General features: G+C 36.1%; 1 protein-coding gene across 1 annotated transcript in view; it reads right to left on the reverse strand.

Annotated features, from left to right (window-relative positions):
• Positions 1-97: 97 nt before the first annotated feature.
• The window catches only part of LOC127832085 (interferon-related developmental regulator 2-like), a 31,763-nt gene continuing 9,492 nt past the window's right edge, over positions 98-22,368 (reverse strand). The window contains exons 6-12 of the mRNA XM_052357261.1: positions 21,864-21,914; positions 21,227-21,405; positions 19,400-19,508; positions 17,110-17,244; positions 6,508-6,636; positions 5,600-5,689; positions 98-5,072 (exon numbers count right to left, since the gene is read on the reverse strand). Of these exons, the coding sequence (XP_052213221.1) occupies positions 4,980-5,072; positions 5,600-5,689; positions 6,508-6,636; positions 17,110-17,244; positions 19,400-19,508; positions 21,227-21,405; positions 21,864-21,914 (786 nt within the window). The 3' untranslated portion in view covers positions 98-4,979. The remainder of the gene's footprint in view (positions 5,073-5,599; positions 5,690-6,507; positions 6,637-17,109; positions 17,245-19,399; positions 19,509-21,226; positions 21,406-21,863; positions 21,915-22,368) is intronic.

Genomic DNA, 22,368 nt, shown 5'->3' on the forward strand with positions numbered 1-22,368 from the left:
ACTATATACAGGTAACTCTTTAAATTAATCCATATATAATAACATTCAGGATTGAAATAGCTCTCAAGTAAAGGCATACATTAAAACGAAGACTCCATTTACATCAATGCTTTTTATTGGGAGTTTCTTAAGTACCATAAAATCAACAATTGTCAAGAACATAAGCCTTGCATACCACATTAAATGCCTATACAACATAATTATTTACAAGAAATGTAATCACCTATTTTATAATGAAAGATAAAATACTGTCAGAAGACAAAAAAATCTATATATAAAATAAGATTATAAGTTTTAGGTAAATGCAATTATTTTTAACTTTATCAAAATTTAAGGCCAGTGAAATCCATCTAATAAGATTTTATTTTCAAGTGAATCAAATTGACTCAGTAACTTCCACAAAATATTTTTAATACGTTATTATTTATATTTTGCTCTAGAAATATTTATTTTATTAAATCCTGAAAATAACAAGACTTAAAAGAAAGTATATCAACAAGAAAGAGGTATTTTGCAAGTTTTGCTAAGCAATAAGTTCTACGCCTGTTCCATATAAATCACAATTCCTGGACTAAGTGATCCACCATATGCCAGATATGCCGGGTATAAAAAATTCAAGTTTCCAAATTCATAATTATGATAACAACAAAAGTCACAGGCATACAACAACTGAGGCTTAACAGATTGATTTGATTATTTTGAGGTTCACACTTGAAATTGTATAGGTAAACTTGGAACTATCACAGCTTGAACTGAGGACGAGGAGTCAAGTATTCGAGTCTTGCTCTGTGAAAACGAGGCTTAATACATGTGCATAGTATTGTCTCAGATTAGCCTGTGCAGTGTAGTAGTGTTGTCTCAGATTAGCCTGTGCAGTGTAGTGTTGTCTCAGATTAGCCTGTGCAGTGTAGTGTTGTCTCAGATTAGCCTGGGCAGTGTAGTGTTGTCTCAGATTAGCCTGTGCAGTGCATTAAACCCCGTTTTCCCAGAGCAAGGCTTTTTTGTACAATACACAAGGTTATAGCTGACCATAAGCCCTAACAATCAAAGAATGAACAAGAGATAGCTAAGCAATATTGTCCCCTACCGTTGAAACCCCACGATTGTCAGATTTGTTTTATTTTTTAATTTTATTTTATTTTATTTGTTTCCATAGCAACCGGAATTCTTCGCGTAGGAACAAAATGAAATGACATGCATAATATTCTTATTGCCATCTATCCATGTTTCAAGTTTCATAAACAAGATGTGTTTGTGAAACACAATGTCCCCCTATATGATGTTTGACATTGTAGGATGACCTTGACCTTGTGAAGGATGACCTTGACCTTTCACCACTCAAAATGTGCAGCTCCATGAGATACACATGCATGCCAAATATCAAGTTGCTATCTTCAATATTGCAAAAGTATTCATAAAATAAGCGATTTGGGCCACATATATTTGACCTCTGACCTTGACCTTTCACCACTCAAAATGAGCAGCTCCATGAGATGCACATGCATGCCAAATATCAAGTTGCTATCTTCAATATTACAAAAGTATTCATAAAATGAGCGATTTTGGCCACATATAATTGACCTCTGACCTTGAAGGATGACCTTGACCTTTCACCACTCAAAATGTGCAGCTCCACGAGATACACATGCATGCCAAATATCAAGTTTCTATCTTCAATATTGCAAAAGTATTCATAAAATGAGCGATTTTGGCCACATATATTTGACCTCTGACCTTGAAGGATGACCTTGACCTTTCACCACTCAAAATGTGCAGCTTCATGAGATACACATGCATGCCAAATATGAAGTTGCTATCTTCAATATAGCAAAAGTTATTGCAAAATGTTAAAGTTGGCGCAAACAGACAGACAGACATACAGACAGGGCAAAAACAATATGTCCCCCACTACTATCGTGGGGGACATAAAAAATATGAAGAACTTTTAAAGTTATTGCAGGATCCAGAAAAGTGTGACAGACTGACTGACAGACTGACGGACAGAGCGCAAACCATAAGTCCCCTCCGGTTTCACCCGTAGGGGACAAAAAATTACATGACAGAATGACCGAAGCAACTAATTTCAATACAGTCCACTCTCGTTATCTCGACATCGGATATCTCGATATTCTCGATATGTGGAAGTAAGCTCAATGTCCCAACTTTTTTCCTTCTTTATCTATATAAATAAACATCGCATATGTCGATTTTCGTTATGTCGAATAATTCGATATCTCGATATAAAACTTTGTCCCGAGTCCCGATTTTACATGTATTTACTGTGGTCTATCTCGAAGTGCGAATAACTGTTCCAGTGTCAGCAAAAGGTGAGAAATTTTTCCTTTGATACTTCACCGTTCCGCTTCGCCCTGCTGCTCCCGATACTGTACGGTAGGAAATTGATCCGTTAATTGCATCAATAATCACACGTGTGTAATGTCGTTAGCCATTAACACTTGAGTAAGGTCTGTCACTTTAACTGTCGCTGTAACATCAATTAACTGCAATTAATACACAGCCTGCCGAAAGGCCGAAATACTAATTGTTTTTACAAACAATATTCCAAAATGCATCGAGTTATATTTTTACTTATAATCGATTGAACTTTGCATTTCCAACTACAAAATGTACAGTTACAGTTCAGTTTTCCGGAACGTGATTTACGTATGATCAGATGGAAAACCCTCGTCTTGATTGGACGTCAATTGCATCATAACTTTAAATAGCAACAGTACCGGATGTTTTCTCGACAGTTTAAAAATATTATAACCGCATGCAATTATGTTATACTTAAAACGTCATTTTAAGCATTTAAATAGCAAAATCAATCGTGCCTCGTAAAAACGCGTATATATCAGGTAGAGAGTATTATTCCACACGGTGACGGCATTAGTTAGACCTCTTAGCTGGTATTCAGATGTTAAAAACAAGGTAAATTTTTAGTCTCATATTTCTTTGAAAACGCCTAATCGGATATCTCGAACTCTCGTTATCTCGATATTTTTTCTTGTTCCCGCCGACTTTGAGATAACGAGAGTGGACTGTATGATAATTTTACTCAAAGATTAAGTGACATATCATCAGAAAAAGAGATTGCATAGATTTCATGTAAAGTAAATTGCTAACACTTGTCACCAATTATACTTAATAAGCAGGCATCAGGAGTATGAATTTCCTCAAACTTAGCCAAAGCTGATATTATCGTCCAATCAGGTTGTGACAACTATATGGAGCTTACCGCTGGGAGCACACTACAAAAATCTTCTTGGTTTATAAAAGGCGAATTGTTGAAGTCTAATAAAAATACTATATCTGATCATAATATATAAAACTGAAACAGCCCAAAACTAGATTAGTGTCACGGTTTCAAGAATAAAAAATATTTAAATGTGAAAAACAACTTATACAAGTCAACAGCTTTTTAATCACATGGGCTATAGATGTAAAGACAGTTTAGCTTTCTCCACAGAATTATTCAGACCAACTATAACTTAGAAAATTCAGAGTCTGATATTGTTCATATTCATTTAAGTTTGTTTTTATGGTAAGCAAACACAAATATCATATGGTTTTGAGACCTTTAACGACTAATAATACATAAACATTCAAAATAAAACTTTGCAACATAAACAAAGTTGAAAAGAAACAAGAAAATAAAACAACACCATTGGGTGTAAGACAGGAACAAAAGATTTGCAAAGGAAATAATCTCTTTGATTTGCATTAACAATGTTTTGCTTGGCAGCAAAATAAATCTAAAAAAGTTAAGTTTTCTTTTCAGAAAGCTCTCTAAAGTGTTATACTATGCAACTTTATTGTATATTTAACAACATTCAAAGCAATTAAACTTTTCAAGAAACTACCTTGTTGTTTGGTGTATTACATGTATTTGATATTTGCACATATTTAACAAGACTTTTGCCAAGCAATATATGTCCCCTACCGGCTCCACCATTGTCACATTTATATATATATATTTGTTGCCATAGCAACCAGAATTTTTGACGTAGGAACAAAAAGAAATGACGTGCATAATCTCCATATTGCCAGCTGTCCATTTTTTAAGTTTCACGAATAAATATGAAGACTTTTTAATGTTATCGCAGGATCCAGAAAAGTGTGACAGACACACAGAGCGCAAACCATAAGTCCCCTCCGGTGTAACCGGTAGGGGATAATAAAATGTAGGTCATATTATTTAATATTGCAAACAGTTTACAAATAATCATTCAGTAATAGTCAGGTTAACAAATTCATGATACTTAAAATCACAACATCGCTAGCAAAAGACACGTGCAATATTTTAAATAGAGCACATCCTAGAAGATTAATGATTGTGATCATGCACACAAAAACTAAACAGGTATCACTGCATGTATTACAAAACATGCATACAAACTGATTATACTTTTTAAAAAGCATATATACATGACTATATACAAGCATTTTTTTTGCACAATTGTTCTCACTCATTAAAACCGTAAAACCAAAATTACATACATACAATAAATAACATTTGATGTTCAACTCACTGACCAAAACACACGCACAATATATTCCTTTTATATGGTGCACATTAAAAATTATCGTCTTTCATCCAGACAATCAATTTGTTTCAAAACACTCATATTTTATTCAACCAGAATTAAAAACTGAATTTGTGTAAGTAAATACACAAGGATCTATTGACATGATTTATTAAAATTTTCATACCTTTGTTATTAAACAATAATGCTTTAGATTTCAAATTAGCAATTTTTAATGATAGTGCAATGCTTAATAGTGGTTTACTTTTGATTGATATGTTCCAGTTTTCCTGGTTGAATACAGAATTTAATAATGTCCAAACAAAAATAAGATGAAATAAAGGTTTTTGATGTAATTAACAAACGGTTCAGCTAGGCTTATGAGAAACTTCATTAGGAAGAACAAATCCTCCATGCGAGTTTCTTGAGATGAATTCAGGTGTTTCTGTGTGTCTAATCACCTCCGGACACAATCACAGATCGCTTGTCGCGGTGCTTTGAACGCGCCTTCGTTCGAGCTTTGTAGGCAGCAGCATTGTACATTGTCTGAAAAATAAAATTATTTCTATATGTGTTTTTGTTTGCTTCCTTTTTTTCATTAATACTTTTTTGACTTGTTTTTAGCTAGTTTGACAGTTTCCATAGTATCATATTACCAACTGATGCTTTTCCTGGGTAATCTGCTTTACCAGTTCTAAACGCATATACATACGCCAGTAACTGACAACCTCCCTAATTTAATTAGAGGTAGTCTGGGTGAGGGGGGGGGGGGAAGACAATTACGGGTTTTTAGTGAATAACTTCTTCAAAAGAACACGATTCCTTAGACTTCCTTGTGTGAGAATATTGGAAATGGATTTTACTGCCAATGAACAGTGTAAGTGTGAACAGTGATTTCTTATAAGTTATGACAATACTACTTAACACAAATATGTATGTATACAGTCTGGCTGAAATGCTTCATAGTTCGTGGCTGCAATAAATAAGTCCTACGGTAAAAATGATGAGTTGATTACTCCTGATCTCATCAAAGCCAAGTTTTTCAAAATTAAAGATTGACTGTGGGTACATACCCTCTCCCACTTAGTGGGTTTGTTGCTAGGGACACCTGTTGCTAGGAGGGGAGCTCCGAGATCAAACACGTCACGCACCAGTGGGTTCCACTGTAACACAGAACACATGGGTGGTAAATAAGGGGTTCCATCGACTTTTGAATACAGGAACTTTTTAATTTAATCATCTGTACTGCTCTTAGACTCTAAGTACATCAGCATTAATCGCAAAACAACCTATTGTACACTTAAGCACTATCTTATCGCTATTTTAACGAATGTTTATTGGATTGCTATTATTATAACACTAAGCATTTAAATCTGATGTCATACCAAACCGGATTTTTATTCAAAATATATTAAAACAAATTGACATGATTTGCAAGACAAAAATCAAGACAGTTTTAAATGAATGTAAGACAAGGAAGTTCCATCATACTAATCATAAGACATTTTATCATATGTTTCTAAGCATTGGTGAATGTTTTGATCGCTATTCAATGTTGCCAATATCCCTGTTCAGCGTCAGCCAAAGCATTGCGTGTTGGTATCTCAACACTTCCATTGGTCAGAAATGTACACAGTCATCACAGGCTGGTTGAATGGGAAATTGACATTAAACTTCACATGTCTAATGAGAATTGTTAAGCGTTCCTTCCCCTAAAATAATTCAATGCATTTCTATGGAATTCAACAACTTTCATTTCACTGAAAACTGTTTCATTTGGAAGACATGATTCAAACTTTGCCCCAATGCATTCATCTGAATGGTATACCAATTTCAGAGCTATAAAGCATAAAATAAGCCATAAATGCCACAATTTTAGTAATATCTACATTTTTGTATTCGATTGATATTTAAAATGCTTTAATTGCTTTAATTGAATAATTTGTGAATTGAGGGCTTGTAACAAATGAATTCTGTGTACCTGTAAATGTTCGTAGACCCCAGAGCCGATGGCCTGACAGAATGCACTGTACTGCATCTTCTTCACCCATGTGTAGATCTGCAGAGATTCTTTTGCAAACTTGACCAGCATTTCTGGGGCCTCACCCTCCTGATCAATAAAAGGACTGAGCACATAAGAAAATGTTATGTTTTTTTTACACAAATTCTTTTTATCATGATGTTAACCTAAACATCTATAAATGGTTACAAAAGGCCCAAAGGCTAAATGGTCCTGAATAGGTTTTGTTCACAAGGTTTTACAATACGCTTATAAGGAAAACTGCAACAAGTGGCAACTATGATTTTTTTAACAAATCATATATATTTTCTCAAATCAGCCCAGATATCATTACAAAACTATTTTCTGATGTTCTGAGCAAGTGATTGGTTCAAAGGTGTGACTTCTAATCTAGGATGTTCAAATGCTTTACAATAACCACATCAGGAAAACTATCCCGACTAATGGTGGCCATATTTTCAATGGAGCCGTACCATATCTCACTAGGCAGAGAAATAATTCAAACAAGCCAATTCCTTGAATTGATATCCCCCACCAATATGCTTCTGGACACAAAAGTGTTATATTTGACACTAAGCTAAACAAGAGGGCCAAGATGGCCCTAGTTCGCTCACCTGAGAAGAGTCAGTTCATTCGATCTTTACCAAAACGTCAAACTTGACCTAGATATTGTCCAGACAAACATCCTGGTCAAGTTTCATCATTATTGAACCAAAACTCTGGCATATGGAGTGATTTTTTGTGTGTAAGATTTGACCTGGTGACCTATATTTTGAGTTGACCCCCCCTTACCAAACATCAAACTTTGCTCACAAAAATAAATATTATGACCAAGATTCATAAAATCTGAAACAAAATTGTGACCTCTAGAGTGTTTACAGGGATTTTGTATAATATAATGAAAATTTGGACAATCTAAGGGCAATAATTATGGCATTAATTATGTGATATATATAAAACCAATCTTTTCAACAAGTTTCATGATGATTGGGCAAAAAATGTGACTTCTAGAATGTTCACAAGCTTTTATTACTATATAAATATGAGAAAACTGCCCCCCCCCTCCGGCAGCCATGTTATTCAACTGACCGGAACCATTTTCAAACTCAACTCTCATAACAAGCAAACAAATTTTCTGACCAAATTTCATGAAAATTGGGCCAAAAATATGACTTCTACTGTGTTCACATGTTTTCACTATATACAAATAGAGAAAAATGCCCCGCCCACTGGCGGCCATGTTTATCACCAATCTGGACCATTTTCGAACTCGTCCGAGATATCAATAAAACCAATGTTTTGACCATTTTTCATGATGATTGGGCAAAAATTGTGACTTCTAGAGTGTTTACAAGGTTTCTCTATAGCCAAATAAGGAAAACTGCCCCCCCCCCGGCAGCCATGTTATTCAACTGACCGGAACCATTTTCGAACTCAACTCTCATATCAAGGAAACAAATCTTCTGACCAAATTTTATGAAAATTGGGCCAAAAATGTGACTTGTAGTGTTCACATGTTTTCACTACATACATATAGAGAAAAATGCCCCGCCCACTGGCGGCCATGTTTTTCACCGATCTGGACAATTTTCGAACTTTTCGAGATATCAATATAACCAATGTTTTGACCATCTTTCATGATGATTGGGCAAAAATTGTGACTCCTCGAGTGTTAACAAGGTTTCTTTATAGCCAAATAAGGAAAACTGCCCCCCCCCGGCAGCCATGTTATTCAACTGACCGGAACCATTTTCCAACTCAACTCTCATATCAAGGAAACAAATGTTCAGACCAAATTTCATGAAAATTGGGCCAAAAAGGTGAATTCTAGAGTGTTCACATGTTTTCACTATATACATATAGAGAAAATGCCACGCCCACTGGCGGCCATGTTTTTTTACCGATCTGGACCATTTTCGAACTCATCCGAGATATCGATAAAACCAATGTTTTAACCAACTTTCATGATGATTGGGCCAAAATTGTGACTTCTAGAGGGTTTACAAGGTTTCTCTATGACCAAATAAGGAAAACTGCCCCGCCCACTGGCGGCCATGTTTTTCAACGGACCGGACCCACTTTTTAACTCAACCAACATATCATTAAGACAAACATTTTGACAAAGTTACATGAAGATTGGACATGAAATGTGACTTCTACAGTGTTTACAAGTTTTTCTTTTTGTTGACCTAGTGACCTAGTTTTTGACCTGGCACGACCCAGTTTCGAACTCAACCGAGATTTTATTGGGACAAAGCTTCTGACCAAGTTTCATGAAGATCGGACAATAAATGTGGCCTCTAGAGTGTTTACAAACAAATGTGGACGGACGGACGGACGATGGACAAAGACCGGTAACAAAAGCTCACCTGAGCAATCAGGTGAGCTAAAAAAAGCATGTTCTTTAAGATACAAAGGGCCATAACTCTGTTATTAACAGATGGTGTATGGTGTACAATGCCATTTGGCGTGCATCATCCTCTTATTCATATAATTATATACTCATATAAAGTTTCAATGAAATCCCCCAAAGCACTTCCAAGATATGGCTCCGGACACAAAAGTGCCTGACAGACGGACAGAAAGACAGACGGACAACGCCATAACAATATCCCTCCACCTATGGCGGGTGATAACAAATGTACATAGCAAGTTTCATGAAAATGGCCCAAACAAATAAAGCTTCTAGTGCTCACAAACTTTGTTTCCACTACATGTACGAGACCCAGTTTCAAACTCAGCCGGGTATCATTTGGTCTGGTTCTGAGCAAGTTTAACCCATTTATGCCTAGCGTTGGCAAACAGTGTAGACCCAGATGAGACGCCACATGATGCGGCGTCTCATCAGGGTCTGTGCTGTTTGCTTAAAGGAATTTTTGTAAGAAATATTCTAATAAAGAAATAAATATACTTGACATCCCTATTTTTTTTTAAATAAATTTATCCAATTTAGAAGTGGGAGTGTCCACTAGGCATAAATGGGTTAAAAGTTTGGGAAAGGGGCCTCTGAGTTCACAAGCTTTCTCTCTAAGTTTACATAGTAATGTAACCAAGTGTTTGACCCCAAATGACCCAGTTTTCAACATACCTGAGATATAATAAGGACAATTTTTGACCAAGTTTCATGAAGATAGGGTAATAGATGTGGCTGCTAAAGTGTTCACAAGGTGAATGTTGATGATCAACGACTTAAAACACATTATTTGATCAAAGTAAAGGTGTTAAATAGTACTTTGCCTTTTTTGGCAGTAACTAGAGAGCTTTGTCACAGACGTGACGAATACCCCCACATGCCGCATTGACACATAATATTTTGCATGTCGTCTTCACAAAAAACAGCGAACACCGTGCTCAATTTTTCAAACGCACTAAGTGACCCCGTGACCTAGTTTTTGACCCGGCAAGGCCCATGTTCGAACTTGGCCTTAAGATCATCTAGATACAACTTCTCACCAAGTTTGGTGAAGATCGGATGAAAACTACTTGAATTAGAGAGCGGACAACATGCTGAATGTTTAAAACGCACTAGGTGACCCGTGACCTAGTTTTTGACCCGGCAAGGCTCATGTTCGAACTTGGCCTAGACATCATGTAGATACAACTTCTGACCAAGTTTGGTGATATTCAGATGAAAACTACTTGAATTAGAGAGTGGACACTTAATATGGACCGACAGACAGACGGACAGACCGACCGACAAGTTCACTCCTCTATACCTCCTAAACTTCGTTTGTGGGGGTATAAAAATAGCAAATGAAAAATCACTGGTAAAACCCTAACCTTGTAAGGGTAATATACTGAAAATAAATAAAAGTTACCAAGACATACACAGGCCTCAGACAAAGCATTGCAAATTTGTTTTTTTCTTCAAATTTGTTACAGATCTCTACATTCCATCACAGGCTCTGCAAGGGTCACACAATTGCTGAGGAAGAATCAACTGTAACTCCTCAGGATTTGTATAGTATCTAAAGTATCTAACATCAACAGTAACAATGTGTTTGCGATTGATATTATCTGGCAAAAGATCAGACCTATTTTGTTGTCCGAGATTTTTTAATATAAACTTTGAGAAAGTTTGTTTACATCAATCTTTACCTTGATTCTCTAATATACATCTTAAAACAATATTGGTGCCCTGTGTTTCTGCAAAGCAGCATGTTTGTTTGTCTTTGTTGCAATCTCAGACCAAACGTTTCAATCATTATCTCTCTGTACAGGTCTGTGTTGTGTCATCATGGATTGCTATGCACAAACTTGCCACATAACAACCCGCCCCCCGTCCATTTGAGACAATGGATAAAGCAATGCAAGCAACTCTGAACAGTAATTAGTGAAGGAGAATTTTTGTTCCACAACTTTTTGTCAATAGAGTGTCAGACATCCATGTGAATACATTATTTTTTATACTTTAAAATCTCATTTCAAGACTGAATCACATTTCCAAATATGGCCATATACATGTACATGAATTGCACATTGTGCACTGGTACAATCACAGAACCTCAGTGAACTCTGTGTACTGCCTCAGACAAAGCATTGCAAGGTTTATATCGGCAGATACACAACTAGGATACGTTCTGTTGTCATCACAGGCAGTTAATGTTTCATGTAAGAAACATGGAAGTTTTCCACATTATGGAATCATGGCATTTACCAGTAAAAAAAGGTAATTTAAGAGTGAAGAAAGTAATGCTAGTGTTCATGCAAGTCAGAAAGTAAAAACATTATTGGGAAAGAATGATCATTATCATAGGAGTATGAAGTAAAACTTGTGTTCAAATAAATTAAAAAAAAAATGCATTTTTTTTTATAATTCAACAATAAAGGCAGTTTGCAGAAACATAAAATCTCAGCTAATTATCATGCAATCTCAGACGAAACATTTTCAGTCCTTTTCTCTCTGTACAGGTCTGTGTTATCATCATCATTGAATGCTAAAAACAATTGCAGACAGGAGTTAACTACCATTTTATCACATGGCAGACAGCAGTTACCTCCTTTTTTAAGACACACCTAAGCATATTAATTTAGCAGGTACGTCTAGTAGCATACATATTAAACATTTCGAAGTGGCCTCATTAAGTAAGTTCCTGAGACTTCAAACTAGAGCTTGAAAACAGAAGGGTTGAACAAGTCAGCGTCCTAAAGCATAGGTCTATTGACAGGCGACTGAATAGAAGTCCACGATTGATCAAGAGTACAACCAAGGCTTTTTTATTCATAAGCTTTAGTAGAATAAAGGCCATATCTTCTCATAAAATGTCTCTAAATTAATGCAGTTTCCCCCAAAATAAACCTCACCCCTGGAAATTTTAATCAGTTGCAGTGCATTGCGTGAAATTCATCCCAAAATGTGAATATCACAAACTATATTTTTCACATGAAAGCTAGGGCCCCTTCTCCAGAGCCATATAAAAGCCCTCAACTTTGTTATGTGGCAGTTTAATAAAAGAATGACTTTGTAGCACTATAAAATGTCTAGCCTCAGACAAAGCAATGCATAAGTTTATTTCAACATTGACACTGCTAATCATCAGCTATCAATAGTTCTAAATATATACAGATTGAGCCCTTTTCACATTTCCCTGGAGGGGTCCCGGCCCCATTCCACCAGCCGTGAGAATGAGCCATGTCTTAAGGACACAAACTGTCATGGCATTACATCAAGGTTATTCTCTATCCTGTCTAGCTTCAGACAAAGCATTGCATAGGTTTGTTTCAACATTGACGCTGCTCTGTTTACAGTTTGTCATCATCAGCTTTCCATAATTCATGAGATATTCATAATGGCTTCTTTGTTTGGTGCTTGTTTTTGTTTTTTGCCCTTTCAAATAGCATTTCAGCAATATCATGGCAGTTAACCTACTTTCAGTTTCAAAGTCACGATAAGCTTTAATGAGGTGTAGAGAAGTACATCCAGCAGGGCACATCATGTTCTCAATTTTCAGAGATCTGTCCCCCTAACCAACACTCCACTTCCACCAACTTAATAACTTTCATGTCAGTAATAACAGTTTTTGTAAGTAGAACAGTCATTTAAGATGACAAAAACCCCTGGGCCATTACAAGCAGGTGCCGAACTAATTTTAAAATTTTACAAATAAAAACACGTTCATACATTGAATCCTTGCAAGGGCATATAACTCTGCAACAAATAGTGTGACATACACAACATCTGCCACTTCTAAATAGTAAAAACATTATTCCTATAAAGTTTTGTTTTAGTAAACAGACCACAGAGAAAGAAGTTCCCATCAATGAGGTACCACAATGCAATAATCCAAATCCAAAATTTGCCCAAGTTCAAGGCCTAGGGCATATAACTCTGCAAAGAATACTGCAATATAAATGAAAATAATGTTTTGCACTTCTACATAGTATGAGAAATATATCTATAAAGTTTCATGTTGATTATACTGAAAACAAAGAAATAAACGTTTTCAACAAGAAGTACAATTGTGCAGCATGACAGACTAACTGACTGACCAACCAACAGGGTTACTACAGTAGACTTTGTTTGCGGTGGCATAATTAAAATATGTGTCTTGTTCTAAGAAAACTGGGCTTAATGCATGTGCGTAAAGTGTCATCCCAGATTAGCCTGTGCAGTCTGCACAGGCAAATCAGGGACGACACTTTCCGCCTTAACTGGATTTTCGAGTAGAAGAGACTTCCTTTAAACGAAAAATACCATAATAGCAGAAAGTGTCGTCCCTGATTAGCCTGTGCGGACTGCACAGGCTAATATGGGACGACACTTTACGCACATGCATTAAGCCCAGTTTTCTCAGAACACGACTCATATATCAAGGAATATCACTTCAAGTCAAGTGCAGCCTCAGACAAAGCATTGCAAAGGTTTGTTTCAACATTGACACTGCTCTGTGACTATATTTCATCATAGGCTCTCAACAGCTCAAGAAAACCCCCGATGATAAACCAGGGATATATAAGCACACCTCAGTAGGTTAATGTCTGTCAATACAATTATGAAATTTCAGAATTAACATAAATAACAAAGAGTTATACAATTATGAAATTTCAGAATTAACCTAAATAACAAAGAGTTATTAGGAGTACATCTCAGCCAATATTCATGTTATTGTTTATGCTCTTTCTATTCTAAACAGGTCTGTGTTTTTTGAAATTATGTATTTTGTTGAACGTTAACAAACCTTTAAACAAATCTCAGTAGTTTTTATTTCTGTACAGGTCTATTTAATGTATTTTAAGTGTTTTATTTACAAATAAATATCTAAGTAGACTTTTCTCAGACAAAACATTTTCAGTCCTTTTATTTCTGTACAGGTCTGTGTAATGTCATCATAGATTTCTTGCTTTCAACCTTAAAGGAAAATGCTCAGACATTTTCACACTTAAACATGATGTACAGTCAAGTTTTCTTCAAAAGTAACAAGAGCTTTGTCACAAAGATGTCTCACACCCACACTGTTTTGCCAGAGGAATAGCCATTATGGCCATGACTTAGTTCAAAGGGCACATAACTCCGGAATAAGTGCATCACTATGAGAACAACTTGTTTTTCTCCACAACTGCATTATTGATGATGTCATATTCTAATTTTCATTAACACAGGGATAGAAACTAACATTTTGGCAACTGATGTGAGCCATTGTTTTAAAAAACAAGAGCACCGCCTTGCGGGTGCAGACCGCTCATCTATTTTCTTTTTAAAGGTGAAGGGACTCTCATTTTCAATCACAAAGGAGGGAGGAGTGGAGTGAAGAGGGGTGTATAGTGTGGGGTTGTGGACATTTATTACATTATCTTCCAAAAAAGCGAAAAAAAAAAAAATCAAAAAAAAAAATTGGGGGGGGGGGGGGTATAGTGTGAGGGTGTGGTGGTCATTTGTGAGATTATCTTAAAAAAAAAAAAAAAAAAAAATTAGGGGGGGGGGGGGGGGAGGGGGGAGAGGGCACGGGGGATGGTTTGGGTGAAGTCTATTGTGGTATGTCAGGTAAGAGTAGTTTCATCAAAGTATCAATCAAATCTAATCAAAAATAAAGAAGTTATGGCAATTTTAGCAAAATTTAATAATTTGACCTTGAGAGTCAAGGTCATTCAAAGGTCAAAGTAAAATTCAAGGTGCCAGGTACAGTAACCTCATGATAGCATGTAAGTATTTGAAGTTTGAAAGCAATAGCCTTGATACTTCGAGTGGATCGAAACACAAAATTTAACCATATATTAAAAGTTACTAAGTCAAAAAAGGGCCATAATTCCGTAACAATGACAACCAGAGTTATGCAACTTGTCCTTTTACTGTACCCTTATGATAGTTTGTGAGTGTTCCAAGTATGAAAGCAATATCTATGATACTTTAGGGGTAAAGTGGACCAAAACATAAATCTTAACCAAATTTTCAATTTTCTAAGTATAAAGGGCCCATAATTCCGTCCAAATGCCAGTCAGAGTTACATAACTTTGCCTGCACCGTCCCCTTATGATAGTTCATAAATCTTGCAAGTATGAAAGCAATAGCTTTGATACTGTAGGAATAAAGTGGACCTAAACACAAAACTTAATCAAATTTTCAATTTTCTAAGTATAAAAAGGGCACATAATTCTGTCAAAATGCCAGTCAGAGTTACATTACTTTGCCTGCACAGTCCCCTTATGATAGTTAGTAAGTGTTGCAAGTATGAAAGCAATAGCTTTGATGCTTAAGGAATAAAATGGACCTAAACACAAAACTTAACCAAAATTTACAGTTTTCTAAGTATAAAAAGGGCACATAATTCTGTCAAAATGCATGCCAGAGTTATCTAACTTTGCCTGCCCAGTCCCCTCATGATAGTAAGTAAGTGTACCAAGTTTGAATGCAATAGCATTGATACTTACTGAGAAAAGTGGAACTAAACGCAAAACTTAACCAAAATTTTCAATTTTTTAAGTATAAAAAGGGCACATAATTCTGTCAAAATGCACGCCAGAGTTATCTAACTTTGCCTGCCCAGTCCCCTCATGATAGTAAGTAAGTGTACCAAGTTTGAATGCAATAGCATTGATACTTTCTGAGAAAAGTGGACCTAAACGCAAAACTTAACCGGACGCCGACGCCAACGCCGACGCCAAGGTGATGACAATAGCTCATAATTTTTTTTCAAAAAATAGATGAGCTAATAATTTGTACAGAGGTTATAAAAGTTTTATCAGAAAATATTGGGGCCAATCACAGATTTTAGGGGCTATTTGAAGATAATTGCTATTATCATCTCAGTTTTAAAAACTTGATAAATGTGGAAGAAGGTTTCTATACAAATGTCAGTGGACATATCAAGTTCAACAGACCAACAGACTGACTACAACAAATCACTCCTTATGTGGATATTATTACCAAATCTTTTCCAAAACACTCTATTTATTTGTATTGGCACTAAACATTTTTTAATACTTTGAATCTCAGACAAAACATTTTCAATCCTTTTACTTTCTGTACAGGTCTGTGTAATGTCATCATGGATTTAATAAAACATCCTTTTTCAAAACTGTTACAATACATTTTTTAACGGTGAGAAATTCCTAACATTATTTTTTTTATCTCAGACAAAACATTTTCAGTCCTTTTATCATCTGTACAGGTCTGTGTAATGTCATCATTGATCTTGTTAAGTGGATAAGGATGATTTTTGAAAAAAAACACAAACAGAAACAGAGCTCTTTTCACCGTCTTTTTAAAAGTTTATGTTGAAAGATTTACAGTTCCTTACTCAGGTTAATGATATTATAACCTATTTATTTTCGCTAGATTTCATCCTAAGCTTGGGATAGAGACACTCTTTTAAGTATGTTCCCTGGGCAGAACCAGTAATTGTAGAGATTTGGAGAGATCTAGAGTGGGAATCAAAATTGGAACCGCCTGGTCACAAGGCACAATATACAATACACCATTGTGGCCTACTCTCAAATGATCTGAGACAATCATTTTCAGCCTTACATTTTCTTTGTAATATCATCAAGGTTTTGTTTACATTAGCTAAGCCTTAACAAATATCTCAATACACTTTCATCTCAGGAAAAACATGTTGTGTCCTATTATTTTCTGTACAGGTCTGTGTTCTGTCATCACTGAAGTGTTCAGAGGGTTCAGTTGATTCTTAAACTAGGTCAAGACGTTATTCTTTCTTTTGTACAAACCCTTCTCTTTTTGGTTGAAAACAAATAGATATCCTTACGGGAAACAAATGCAGATAAAGTTTTATAAGTTTAACAAAAAATGCGTTTGTCATAAACACAATGCCTCCTATTGCGCCACTTTGAAGCCATATATTTCACCTTTGACCTTGAAGGATGACCTTGACCTTTCACCACTCAAAATGTGCAGCTCCATGAGATACACATGCATGCCAAATATCAAGTTGCTATCTTCAATATTGCAAAAGTTATGACCAAGGTTAAAGTTTAGTGACAGACACACACATACAATGACAGACAGACAGACAGGCCAAAAACAATATACCCATCATTCAATCCAGGGGCATAAAAACAATAATTTAAATAGTGCCGAATTTCTGCCTTAAAGTCACACATAGTTCATACCTCGACTGCTCGTAGTATGTCTCTAAAGCTGGACTTCTGTTGTCTGCGGTCTTTCTTGGCGACGTACTTGTGAGACTCGACTGACAGTCTCTTGATGGTCTCACACAGGTTCACCATGCTGGCAGACTGAAACTCCTGAACAGGCCGGCAATCATATGTCAGATCACAATCCATAGAATAACAAGATGCGTTTGTTAAACACAATGTCCCCCTATATGATGTTTGACCTTGAAGGATGACCTTGACCTTGACCCTTCACTCAAAATGTGCAGCTCCATGAGATACACATGCATTTCAAATATAAAATTGCTAGCTTCAATATTGCAGAAGTGACAGTACATGAGCAATTTTGACCCATATATTTGACCTTGAAGGATGACCTCGACCTTGACCTTTCACCACTCGAAATGTGCAGCTCCATGAGATACACATGCTTGCCAAATATCAAGTTGCTATCTTCAATATTGCAAAAGTATTTATAAAATAAGCGATTAGGGCCACATACATTTGACCTCTGACCATGAAGGATGACCTTGACCTTTCACCACTCAAAATGTGCAGCTCCATGAGATACACATGCATGCCCAATATCAAGTTGCTATCTTCAAGATTGCAAAAGTATTCATAAAATAAGCGATTCGGGCCACATATATTTGACCTCTGACCTTGAAGGATGACCTTGACCTTTCACCACTCAAAATGTGCAGCTCCATGAGATACACATGCATGCCAAATATCAAGTTGCTATCTTCAATATTGCAAAAGTATTCATAAAATGAGCGATTTTGGCCACATATATTTGACCTCTGACCTTGAAGAATGACCTTGACCTTTCACCACTCAAAATGTGCAGCTCCATGAGATACACATGCATGCCAAATATCAAGTTGCTATCTTCAATATTGCAAAAGTATTCATAAAATGAGCGATTTTGGCCACATATATTTGACCTCTGACCTTGAAGAATGACCTTGACCTTTCACCACTCAAAATGTGCAGCTCCATGAGATACACATGCATGCCAAATATCAAGTTGCTATATTCAATATAGCAAAAGTTATTGCAAAATGTAAAAGTTGGCGCAAACAGACCAACCAACCAACCAACCAACCAACCAACCGACAGGGCAAAAACAATATGTCCCCCACTACTATAGTGGGTGACATAAAAAGTCATGTCAATAATTCTCAACAGGAGTGCTTTAAAAAAAATGCCAGTCAGGGCTAATTAGGAAAATATTGAATAATTCAAGGGCCTTTATTCTGTAGTGCTTAAGGATATCTTGCTTAGAATTTACACCCACAAACGTTGTGACCCAAGTCTGATGATGATAATATTAAAACAAGCAAAGTCGTTGAATTGATATCCCCAGCCATTATACTTCTTGACACAAAAGTTTTCTGGATAGATGGACAACATGCATCATCCTCTTATCCATATATATACTCATACAAAGTTTCAATGAAATCCGTCAAAGCACTTCCAAGATATGGCTCCGGAAACACACAAAAAGCATTTTTTCAAAGAACAAAGGGCCATAACTCTGTTATTATCCGATGGTGTACAATGCCATTTGGCGTGCATCATCCTCTTATCCATATATATACTCATACCAAGTTTCAATGAAATCCGCCAAAGCACTTCCAAGATATGGCTTCGGACACAAAAGTGCTGGACGGACGGAAAGACGGACAACGCCAAAACAATATCCCTCCGCCTATGGCGGGGGATAACTACTTTAGTTAGAGAGCAGACGATGTACAAACATAAAAAAAAACACATTATAATGCCATCAAACATTATCACCAACCTTCACAAAGATCTATTTTAAAATTTAAGGGGGAACACAAAATTGTCCTGGATGTTGCCTGCCCACAACAGGCATTCCCATATCACATGTGTGAAATGGGTGTACAATCAGGACATTCATTCTACTAACCATGCAATATATTACTATTATTAAACTTAAAACAAAACTGTAATGTTTTTTCATGTTTATGTTAGTGACAAAAGCTGCTTACTGTACACATTGTTTCTTTGTGATTAGTCTGATAAGGTGTATTTTTAAATCGAATAACAATCAGTATACTTTAAATGTTACACATACAAAGTTAAGGAGTAGATCAGACAAGTTTGTGTATAAGGACAGATGTCCATGGTGTTTCAGTACACCACTCCTGTACTTAATAGAATGTAGTATATTTCAAATGCCAGAATAAGTATGATAATGAAGTGTGCAAACACAGCCTTTTAATTGGCTTATGAATTTAGACATAAGGGAGGCAACTACCTCATCCTCCTCTCTCCCCAGCTCATAGAACAATGCGATGGTCTCCCCTGCCACAATACGAAGCTCCACATCCTGGCTCTCAAGCATGTCTGGAAACTTGGACAGGTATCTACAATATATATCACTTTTTTCTAGGGATGGCATCGAATACCAATATCGGTATTCGAATGTTCGCAAATTCATTCAATCGAATATTCGAATATTCGCATAAAACGGCTGGATTGATTTTACCATGGTATGTGTTAATTTCCATTGGTTTGTAAGTTATATCCGTTTACTATATACGAGGCTGTTTATTAACGTTGCTATCTAAAAAAAATGTACGCTGTCGACTAATACTATGACCGATACTGTGATCGGGCACAAATAGAATGAAAAACATCGTGTCATAGAATTTTATTTTTTATTGATTCCACAGATTTGTAGCAGACCGCGCCTATGTAAAACTAAGTTTACACACATTACACGTTGCGGTCTTCTTATCCTCAGACCGTGTATAGTATTCCATACTGCAGAAGGGGCTGGTGGCATTTTCAGATTTGAATTATGATTCCTTGATGATTGTTTAGTTTATATCATCTGTTCCTTTTGAGTAATTCACATATTTAAATGTGTGTCCAAAGTGTGATCACAAAAACTAAATTATTATTCGCAAGTAAATTGAAGCCCTTAATTGGTACCTAATTGACAAACAACAGTTCGGGCCCTTTCTTATATTAAGTATATTGCATTGCACGATTTGAGTTATTCACACATTTTAATGGCTGTACATACTGTGATCACAAAACTTAATTATTATTCGCCAGTCAATTGAAACCGTTAATTGGCACCCCATTGGCGAAAGCAGTCGGGGCCTTTCTTAGAGCGTGTATATTGCATTGCGCAATCAACACTGATACGGGCCGGGTTATCAGTTTGACACGAAGAACGTCACGTCAAACATGTTACTCCCAGATGATTTCGGTTGCTTTTAGTAAGCGGATCGCAGGTCATTAAATATTGGTGAAATTACGGTTGTATAAAAATGCGAATATGCGAATATCATTTTTATTATTCGAATGCTGACCATTCAATCGAATATTCGAATATTCGAATAATTTTGCCATCCCTACTTTTTTCATAAAATTTAAATTGGAATCATTACACGGGTTATTAAATAAACTGAATCATCTTTCTTCATCTTACATCACTGAATTCCTTGCACTTTTAAGCTGGATATACAATCTTCACACATACCATTTTCATGAAAATACTGTCAAGATCATTGAAAACTGTAAAGACTAAGAAGTTGAGACATAAGAGCGTTTGCAGAGGCTGCCCATGCTGATTGTCGTATTTGTTGTGACCTTTTAACTTCCCTACCATGGGCACTACAGGGCTCAAAGCAGAAGGCCTGGATACCTACTTTGTGACCGTTGCATCTGACATAGACATACACCAGACCTTGAGTGCATTCCAATAAACACTGCCACTGCATTAGATTGAATCTCCCTTAAACAAAGGCCTCACTAAACCATTCCTTTAACAAATTAAACTTGAGAACCAGTTTATCTTGCAATCTTATATGAGCCAGATACGTAGTACCTCAAATTTCATATTGAGCCTTGCTCTTGCAAAACAAGGCTCAATGCAGTTCCCCACAGGCTAATCAGATACAAAACACTCCGCACACTGGATTTTAATTTATAAAAGACTTCCGTTAAACTTAAAATTCCATAAATGCGGAAAGTGCTGTCCCAGATGAGCCTGTGCTGACTGCTGACAATATGCACGTGCATTTAGCCAAGTTTTCCCATAACAATGCTTATTTCATTCTATGCCACCTACTTGACGACCATTGCGTCGACCAGATACTGCGGCGCTACAGACATGAGCAGACACCAGGCCGTGAGAGCATTACTATGGAGACGGCTGGTCTCTGGGCTGTGCGTAGGCACGGACTTGTCACCCTTTCTGAACGAGAGCTTGAACACGTTCTCTAGGTTCTCCATCGTGTCAGTTGCATCCTACATATAGAACATTACAATGATTAGCAACATTTCCAAGGACAAATCCCTGATTTGTTATAAAAAGTTATAATACCCTAGTATTGTTAAAGAAGATTACGGCAAACATAGGTGTGATTTAAGATCCATCTCAGGGGAGAAATCTTTTAAAATTATTTAAAATATCAATGGTGATGAGCACTTTCAATTTAATGTAAAACTGCAGGTACAATTTGTTTGAGATTTTAAGTACACCGTTTTTTAAGTATAAAAAACAACAAAAATTGTAGGCATATTTTTTGGATCAGTAAATACTGCCCCCTCTAAGAATAATGTACTTCGGCCCCACGTATGGTGTGCTATACTACACCCCTAATCTGCCAATAATATTATTAAATAGTTATTTATTAACCATTTACCAAGACACAAACCAAATGAGTTTAATTGTCTCTCAGTAACTCACCTCGTCAGTAACTCACCTCAAGTTCTACACAAGTGATGAAAGTACACATGGCCACTGCTATCGCACTCTACAGCAAACACAAATTTTCACTCATAATTGATACACAGTTTACAATTTAAATCAAAATTTCTTCTTAAGTTAGTACTTTATATAATGTCATTTATAAGACCAATAAGAAAATGAGATGCTGATAAAATGTAAATGTACAAAATGTGACACATATTCCCTTGAATTACTGACATTCTGATAAAATCTAAACATGGGTAAAAAAAGGCCATGGTCATTTTTGTGGCCTTTGATTTACAATCATCACAAGGATTGAAACCAATAAAATTGAATTCAACCAATCAAATACTTGTTGTGTTACTTACGTCACAAAAAAAAGTTTTAGTATTTGACTGGTTTTAAGAATTGTACCGAGAGTTAAAATCACCAGCAAAGATAGCAAGTTTGACTGGTTGGTAAAATCCATTTTATTTTCAAGTTAAACCATTTATCAAAGTACATGTAAACAAGGGCTG

This window comes from Dreissena polymorpha, chromosome 5, assembly GCF_020536995.1.
Source record: "Dreissena polymorpha isolate Duluth1 chromosome 5, UMN_Dpol_1.0, whole genome shotgun sequence".
NCBI classification, from domain to species: domain Eukaryota; kingdom Metazoa; phylum Mollusca; class Bivalvia; order Myida; family Dreissenidae; genus Dreissena; species Dreissena polymorpha.